General features: G+C 35.3%; 2 protein-coding genes across 2 annotated transcripts; both read right to left on the bottom strand.

Moving 5' to 3' along the window:
• Window positions 1–1306: 1306 nt before the first annotated feature.
• On the bottom strand, window positions 1307–2436 carry LOC121246765 (protein DMP2-like). Its single transcript, XM_041145036.1, has one exon. It carries the CDS (start codon window positions 2197–2199, stop codon window positions 1570–1572), a length of 630 nt encoding a protein of 209 aa, XP_041000970.1. The 5' UTR covers window positions 2200–2436; the 3' UTR covers window positions 1307–1569.
• A 3017-nt stretch (window positions 2437–5453) lies between these two features.
• LOC121246767 (protein DMP2-like) lies at window positions 5454–6566 on the bottom strand. Its single transcript, XM_041145037.1, has one exon. It carries the CDS (start codon window positions 6462–6464, stop codon window positions 5844–5846), a length of 621 nt encoding a protein of 206 aa, XP_041000971.1. The 5' UTR covers window positions 6465–6566; the 3' UTR covers window positions 5454–5843.
• Between the last annotated feature and the right edge of the window lie 2356 nt (window positions 6567–8922).

The raw sequence follows: 8922 nt of genomic DNA, 5'->3' as shown, positions 1-8922 counted from the left end.
TCATGTTATATTAATTAGCAATTTAATATATAATATATATATAATATAATATAAAAAATTATAAATATATATATCGGTCTAGTTTGGTTGAAATCTGTTTTTAAAATATGAAAGCCAGTACTGCACTGGTTTAGGACCTGTTTTGGTTCTTAAGAACCAGTATTGCATCGGATAACTTACAGACTAGTTCGATCCGATTCAATTGGTTTTTCGATTTTTTGTTTATTTACACCCCTATCTGCCACACTTGACCATCACTAGTCTTTTTTTTAAGCCTTTTTTCTCCATGCATGGGTTCTATTCTCTATTTTTTTTTAGAAGTACTCAAATATATATATATATATATATATATATTTATATATATTAATGTGCGGCTTGGATAGTGCTCGTTTGGATAGCGAGATGAAAAAAAATAAGATAGTTTTAGATGAGTTGAATAAAATATTATTAGAATATTATTTTTTAATATTATTATTATTTTAAAAATTTTATGTAAGAATTTAAAAAAATTATAATAATTAAATGAGATTAATTGAGATGAGATTTATATCCGAACCGGGCCAAATTATACTAGTTGTCTACACGTCACCAACTTCCACACACCACATAATTGCCACTAGATGATCGATATATCATCTAAAAATCCAATCTATGTTAACGCGTGAACCTCATCATCATGTGCCACTTAATTATGGTATTGCACGTGAAGCTAGCCCATGATCAGCCAATCCACTTTGAATAGTTCATGGCCGACACCTCCATGATCTCATCCGATAATTATCCCTCGGCCTCTTTTCTAATATTTCTTCATGGTCGCTATATCTGTGCGTGTAGGAGTATATACAGAAGTTCTACTTCTTAGTCCTACAATTTCCTGGCCTCGATCGGGGTGTCACCATCATGTTCATGTCGATCCCTTTCATCAATAACCCTTATGACCAACATGCGCCTCCACTACGGAACATTAACAAGCTCGGCCTACCACTTTTTTTGAGGTCACTTTTATTGAAAATTGACTAATTAATTTTGTCCATAGATGTGTCCTCTTTTGATAATGCAAATGAGGTGGGATACGACATTTTCAAGGATCGATCGATCATCTCGACACAGCTACAATATAATATGACATCAATCATCATCATCATCATCATCATGTGCGTCTTCACCATGCAATAGATTATTCAAAATAACCGACCACCAGCTTATTATTTTCGTTAAATACGTGATTTACATATGGCCGAAGAATATCAGTTCGCTTGGGTTTTTCTCATATCAAGGGTATTTCTCCATGCACAAACCACAAGAATTATAAAGGGTTTAATTTGAACTCTAGAATATTTCTCCGCAAACGGCCATGCATGCACGTACAAGCGAACTGAAAATCCTGTGAAGATTGATCACGTACAAGCTGTTACAATTGGCCTGACGCCATGCAACAAATTAAGTTCGAATCCATCAAATAATTAACCTCGAATCCATCAAATTAACCTTATAAACATGGGAATTTATACGCACACGAAAACAAGCTAGGCAACAAGGTAAAAGAAAACCACACTCGAAGGTAATTCGTTAGACTTCTGTCGTTGAGGATACTGCTCCAGTAGTACTAGTACTAGACTTGGAATCCTTCGAAGACTCAGTACTAGTACTTTTAGGGTATCCGATTCCATGGCGCTTGTTAGGAAAAGCCATGAAAACCACACTCGACACCGCACCAACAACAGGAGGCAACACCTTGAGCAAAGTTTTCTCAGTTGAAGCCGACACAGGGTAGAAGCACTCCACAGTATTTTGATCCAAAAGCACGACGACTCCAAACACAGCCACCGCAAAGAAGGCATGAACGAAGTCGGCAAACCGAAGCTTATAGGCCGACAGGTCGACGTTCTTGGACTCCGACGAGGGCCAAATACCCTTCCACGTTGCAATCCCATAGTGGGTTTTCTTGTCATCTCCGACATAACTGTCGGTGAAAGTAGAAAAGAAGCAAGCCAGACCACAGAGACCAACGAGGATGGATGTGGGGAACTTGTACTTGAAGGTGTTGCAGTTGCCATAGTTGGATAAGGCAGGGCTGAGGAACTGGTACGTGAAGACTGTCCCCGTCGGGAGGAGCCTCACTAGGTTTCCAAGACCTGAAAATGTATGGTCTTTCATGGTTTTCTGGCCGGAGCTTTCCGTAGACTTGGATGCATCCATGGATATGATCAGTACTGTCTTTTGGTGGGATTATTCTTGGGGATGAATATGGAGGATAAGAAACGTGTCTTTTGGTGGGATTATTCTTGGGGATGAATATGGAGGATAAGAAACCAAGTGTTTGTTTGCGTTATTGGAGCTAGCTTGCAACTATATATCAACGAACTTGATCTTCATGGCTATTTATAGAACGCCCTGTACAAGATCAGATGGCTTGCTTTATTCTATTGATGTATACTATTTTGATTAGAATATTATCTTGCTAGGAAATTATGAGATATTGTATTTATTTATTTTCATATTTCATTTAGACTCATTCCTTATACTATATATAAATAGGTGGCCAATTGCATCTTTCATGGACGTAATATTAATTCAAATATAGAAGTCAATTTTTACATATTTTCCACATGATGGAATCAAAGCCTCAGGTTTCTTGTAGATTCTTTGCATAATTTTTCTGTTGAACTTGTTGCCGCTCGGTACTTTCCAACCTTCATCGTTGGTAGCTAGTTAGTTCTGAAATCATATTTTTTCAGAATCAAGTTCACAAAATATAGATAGTCTGGTATGTAAAAGACTCGATCTCATCCACCTTCAGATGCACTGCCATTGCCCATCACAATATCCGCCACCCACCACGACGATCAGTTGTTGACTTTGACCGACGATCAGTTGTTGACGTTGACCGTTGACCGTTAGTCGTTGACCGTTCAAAATTAGTTTAAATTATAAAATGCACATTGTATAAAAATTAACTAGCAAATTAGTTCCTATTTAGAATTTCAGTTTGCTACGTACAGGCACAAAGCGTGCTTGTATGTGCACGTCATAGTGAATGTGAGAAGAATGATTAAAATAATTAAAGGGTATGATAATTAAATACGCGTGACGTGTCAAAGTTCTAATTAATCATTCTTTGCTATATATAATATATTATATAAAGATTTCAAGATCGCAGGGCAACTCTATGTAATATTGACTATTGAAGGTATATATTATTACATATCATGTATTGAGTATCAAATACTTCCGGTTGAATACTTCAAATTGATCAGGACCATTGAAATTAATTAGAAACTGCATGTTGTCGTTAAGAAAAGGATTTCCTTTTGGATTTTAACTCTTTTCTGGTCAGTTTTGGATAATGCCTGGTAATACAATATTAGAATGAATTTTCAAACTACTGTTGGTTTGAAAGATCTATTCTGATACGTACACGTCGGACCTCCCTACATCTTCTCTCTTATCTAAATTATCGTTGACTTTAATTTGTCTCGATCTCTTTTTGTGGGTTCTCAGAGGATGACCCAAGTTCAAAAATGGCCCAATTTTCTGAATGCAATGGGTAGTTAATTTGGGCCGCCCTAGGTCACTCCAAGAGGCCCTCAGTTGGGCTGCCATATAGAACAAGAGTGTAGTAGAGCACCATCCTTTCAACTCAAGGCGGCTAGGTCATAAGTCATTAAGATTGCGTTTAAATATTGAAGTGAGTTGACTTGAGTTGAGTTGAGATAATAAAATATTATTAAAATATTATTTTTTTAATATTATTATTATTTTAAGATTTGAAAAAGTTGAATTGTTTATTATATTTTGTGTTGAAATTTAAAAAAATTATTGAGATGAGTTGAGAGGTGTTTAGTAACCAAACGTACCCTATAATTCTTCTCTTTCTTTTTAAATTTTACTCATTCCACAGCCTCGATCAATATCACATTTATTATAGATTTGGGTTCTAACTTGTGAATTATTGGTAGAATTGTGCTATAATATTTACGAGTAGTATATAAACATTATCCTTATCATCAGAATCATTACTGTTAAAGAATAGTCTCATATTATTTATAAATAAGATATCAGATATTTTTTTTATAAAAAATGAACAATCATTTTTTATAAAATCGATTTTACGATATTTTATCTCTTTCATCGTAAACATTGAATGGCATCCACCGCCAAGGTTTTAGACTGCCAAATGGACACTCGTTTTTTGGGAAATCCGTGCACTCGAGTACTCTTTGTATACTTAATCATGTCAGGTAATATACGTGTGAAGAAATTGAACTTAACATCTCCATTATTACAGGAATCAGGATCAAGACCTTGTTATGATAAAGAGATAGATACATGAAGTTGATTTTATATATAATATTTATTAAACATTTAATAATATCTAAAAAAGTCCGTCAAGACAATAACAAAAGTTATAAGCTTCTTGACATCGAGGCAGTAACTTATAAAGTGATATAAAGGCTCGTCAAAACTTTTGCAGTGTTCATTAATAAACAATGACATTGTTCATTGCACCAGTTTATAGAAAATTTTAAACCTTGTACACATGTTTTTAAAGGTCATATTTTGAGTAAAAATGTGTTCAAAAAATGAGGAGAAAACAAACAAAATGTTAATTAAAATTTCTTATGCTCAAACTGTGGGAAGTCTCATGTATGTAATGACAAGTATAAAATCCGAGTTTTGCTAACATCATGAACGAGTTTTGCTCGTAATAAAGTCATCCGACCAGTAGATTATTCAAATAACTGTATGAAGACCAAGTCATTTTTTTCATATAAGAGAACTGTACCTTATATATTATTTTCATTAAGATAAATTCTACTGATCAGCTTCTTACATTATACACTTATTTTTATGTTTTATGTTTTATGTTTTTATTTTTTTTCTCAACGATTGTGTAGTGTATGATTGTTGAATAGAAGAACTCTTTCATTAAATACATTTATGCGCATGCAGAAGAATATGCACTCATGTGTGTGAGTGTGTGTGTATATATTATATATGACAAGATTAGACCATTTAATTGGTATGATATCCCGAATTATTCTTATTTTCAGCTAGCGTTATTAAATTGATTATTGTTGGAGATTCCCATTTCAGGATCAGTAACGACACCATCATCTTTCCCATTAAGCGAATCATGTTTTGACAGTGAGTTAAAATAAGATGAGATGAAAATTTAAAGTTAAATAAAATATTATTAGAATATAATTTTTTTAATATTTTTATTTTTATTTTAAAATTTAAAAAATTGGATTATTAATTTATTATATTTTATATAAAAATTTAAAAAAATTATAATGATTAGAGATAAGATAGGACGAGTTAAAAAATTCTTTTCATCCAAACAAAGCTAGCTAAAAGATAGGCGCGTGTATGCATGTGTGCTTCCCATGATTTGAACGTACGTAGAGTCGAGACAAACTAATTAATTACAAGTTCAGCTAATTGACGCCAGCAAACATATATACCATGATGTCTAACCTTATTATAAAGAGGGAAACCACATGAATAACAACGTAAGAAGAAGAAGAATACATAACCATACACAAATTTCCTTAGGTTTGTCTGATCATTCAAGGGTATTTCTCCAAGCAGAAACCACAAGAAAGAAGAAATATTCAACCATACACAAACGTCCTTAATTAGATTTTTCTCTGGAGCTGGGATATTATTTCTCCACAAATTAAAGCACAAGCGAACTGAAAATCCTGTGAAGATTCACAAGTTACAACCTGATCACGCGCGCCATGCAACAAATTAAGTAGGTATCTCGTCAAACCTTATATATAAACATAGGAATTTATACACACGAAAACAAGGCAACAGTACTTGAACTTAATTCTTTAGGCTTCCGTTAAGGATACTTCTCCGCCAGTAGACTTGGAATCCCTGGAAGACTGATCAGTACTACTACTACTTCTAGGGTATCCGATTCCATGGCGCTTGTTAGGAAAAGCCATGAAAACCACACTCGACACCACACCAACAGCAGGAGGCAACATCTTGAGCAAAGTTTTCTCAATGGAGTCCGACACCGGATAGAAGCACCCCACAGTATTTTGATCCAAAAGCACGACGACTCCAAACACAGTCACCGTACAGAAGGCATGAACGAAGTCGGCAAACCGAAGCTTATAGGCCGACAAGTCGACGTTCTTGGACTCTGGCGAGGGCCAAAGACCCTTCGACGTTGCAATCCCGTAGTGGGTTTTCTTGTCATCTCCGACATAACTGTCAGTGAAAGTAGAAAAGAAGCAAGCCAGACCGCAGAGACCAACGAGGATGGCAGTGAGGAACTTGTTATAGGTGTTGCAGTGGCCATAGTTGGATAAGGTAGGGCTGAGGAACTGGTACGTGAAGACTGTCCCCGTCGGGAGGAACCTCACTAGGTTTCCAAGACCTGATAATGTTTCGTCTTTAATGGTTAATCTCTGGGAGCTTTCCTTAGACTTGGATGCACCCATGGCTATTCGATACGAGTGTTTTTTGGTGGGATTATTCTTGGGGATGATTGCTGGAGGATAAGAAACGAAATGTTTCTTTGCGTTATGGGAACTAATTAACTAGCTTGCAACAAGCAACGAACTTCGTCATGGCTATTTATAGAGCCCCAAGTACAGAGAGCTGGCTTGCTTGTACGTAAAACAGAAGAGATTAGGATAGAATTGCTTCTACTTTTGGAAATTAGGTGCATGCAGGGTTTCATCACTTTCATCCCAAGTCCAAGCTATATATTAATTTTAGCATTTCGTGAGGATTCAATTTCTACCGTACGTTCTAAACTCTCAGAGACCTGTTAGTTTTGACTAATCTTGATTGAAAAATACCTGAATCTTTTTTTTTTTTTTTTTTTCCCGTGATCCAGCACTACGAATCTAATTAGTCTAAGCATATGCTTAATTAGTTGATGAAACGTGTGAGGAAACCCATAATATTTCTTGTCAAGGTTAACAAAAAGTAATCATATATATATATATATATATATATATATATATATATAATAAACTTGTCACTACATGATGTAATATTATAATTAGTTTAAATTAATTAATGCACGTTGTACAATAAATCAAGTAGCAAATAATTAGTTTCCATTTAGATTTTTTATTCCAAAAAATGCTTAAAGAAGGGATATGGACGCGTACGTGTTATATATATATATATATATATATGCACTCGTCATGAGTTTACTTCAAAATCAGAAATATATATATATATATATATATATATATTTATATATATGCTCTAATGTTTCATAGCTAAATTCCGGGTAAAAAATGTAATCTTGATCAGTTTTATGCTAATTGATTTGTAAAGTAGTAGTACAACTGTTCACCACTCGGATAAGAAGAAGTCAGTACTGATCATATATAGATCGGTCAGATGCCAATAGTTCGATCGGCAGCTGCATACACACACACACATATATATATATATATATATATATGTGTGTGTGTGTGTGTGTGTGTGTGTGTGCAGGTTTAAGGAGAGTACTAGCTACTACTGTAATTAATTAGAAGATGGACATGATGAATTGCAACATGCATGCATGCATGGCAGCATTAATATTAGTAAATTAATTAATTCCACGTTAAATATTGCATGGGATCAGATGAATGATAAAAAATAATTAATGAAAATGATAAATATGCGTAAACTGCATGTCAAAGTTTCTAATTGATTCTTTGCAGCTTGCTATATATACATACATATATATATATATATGGGGGGATTGGACTTTTATATAAAGATTTCAAGATCTCCATGAACTCTATATATGTAATATTGAGTAGCTGGTAGTGATTATTTTGGAGTATATATAAACTTTTGATTTGGCTTCAACTTTTCCTCGAATCAAGATACAATTAGACGGAGCTGATTGCAATGCTCCTCCCAGTCTCACAATGAGTCGAGAATTAAGTGTGTGTATATATATATATATATTAACTTGGACTGTGATGTCCCGACTCTCACATATAAAAATAAGGGAATCGTGACATCAGGATGATGACAACACAGGTCACGCATCTCAACGAAATGTGTTCAAGTGTGTGCAACATGCAAGACTGCACAATAAAAATCGCAACGGATAGTATAAATAAGTCTACTAAGTACCAGAATTTTAAATATAAATATTCAAACAAATCATTTTTAAAAGTTATACAGTCATCCCAAAATATATTATAAAACAAATACATAAATAATTGATAAAGCGAATCTCGATAAATAGGAGTAATCCCAGATCACTCTGCCAACGGAGCCAAACTTAAGGCTCGTCATCCACATCTGCATCAAAATCTGCGATACCATAAAATGGTACCACAGGTAAGTATAAACCAAACAACTCTCGGGATAAAAATATATTAATGCAACCAACATGCATTCATATGACAAAATACACTTAGCCATAAAATACCATTTTTTCTAGAAAAATGATTATTTCCAGCACACGCCAAAATCCCATTTTGGCCCAAAAATATAGTCCGTCATTTTTCCAGAAAATAATTCACACAGAATAAACCATTTATCGGACACTGTAGGCGAGAATCGCAGGCGGGACTCTACCACCGTCCCTGCTTACCACCATCCCTACCGCGTGCACCGTAGGCGGGAATCGCAGGCGGGACACAACCACCATCCCTGCTTACCACCATCCCTACCGCGTGCACCGTAGGCGGGAATCACAGGCAGGACTCTACCACCATCCCTACTTACCACCATCCCTACAGTTCATTTCCACACAATAAATACTTATCACACAAAATGAATATTTATCACACACCATGAATACTTATCAGAGCACTGTAGGCGGGAATCACAGGCAGGACTATACCACCATCCCTGCCGCGTGCACCGTAGGCGGGAATCACAGGCGGGACACAACCACTATCCCTGCTTACCACCATCCCTACCGCGTGCACT

The sequence above is a fragment of the Juglans microcarpa x Juglans regia genome, chromosome 1S, assembly GCF_004785595.1.
Source record: "Juglans microcarpa x Juglans regia isolate MS1-56 chromosome 1S, Jm3101_v1.0, whole genome shotgun sequence".
NCBI lineage: Eukaryota > Viridiplantae > Streptophyta > Magnoliopsida > Fagales > Juglandaceae > Juglans > Juglans microcarpa x Juglans regia.
Note: the sequence above shows the minus strand (reverse complement) of the source record. Positions and strands in the feature narration are given on the sequence as shown.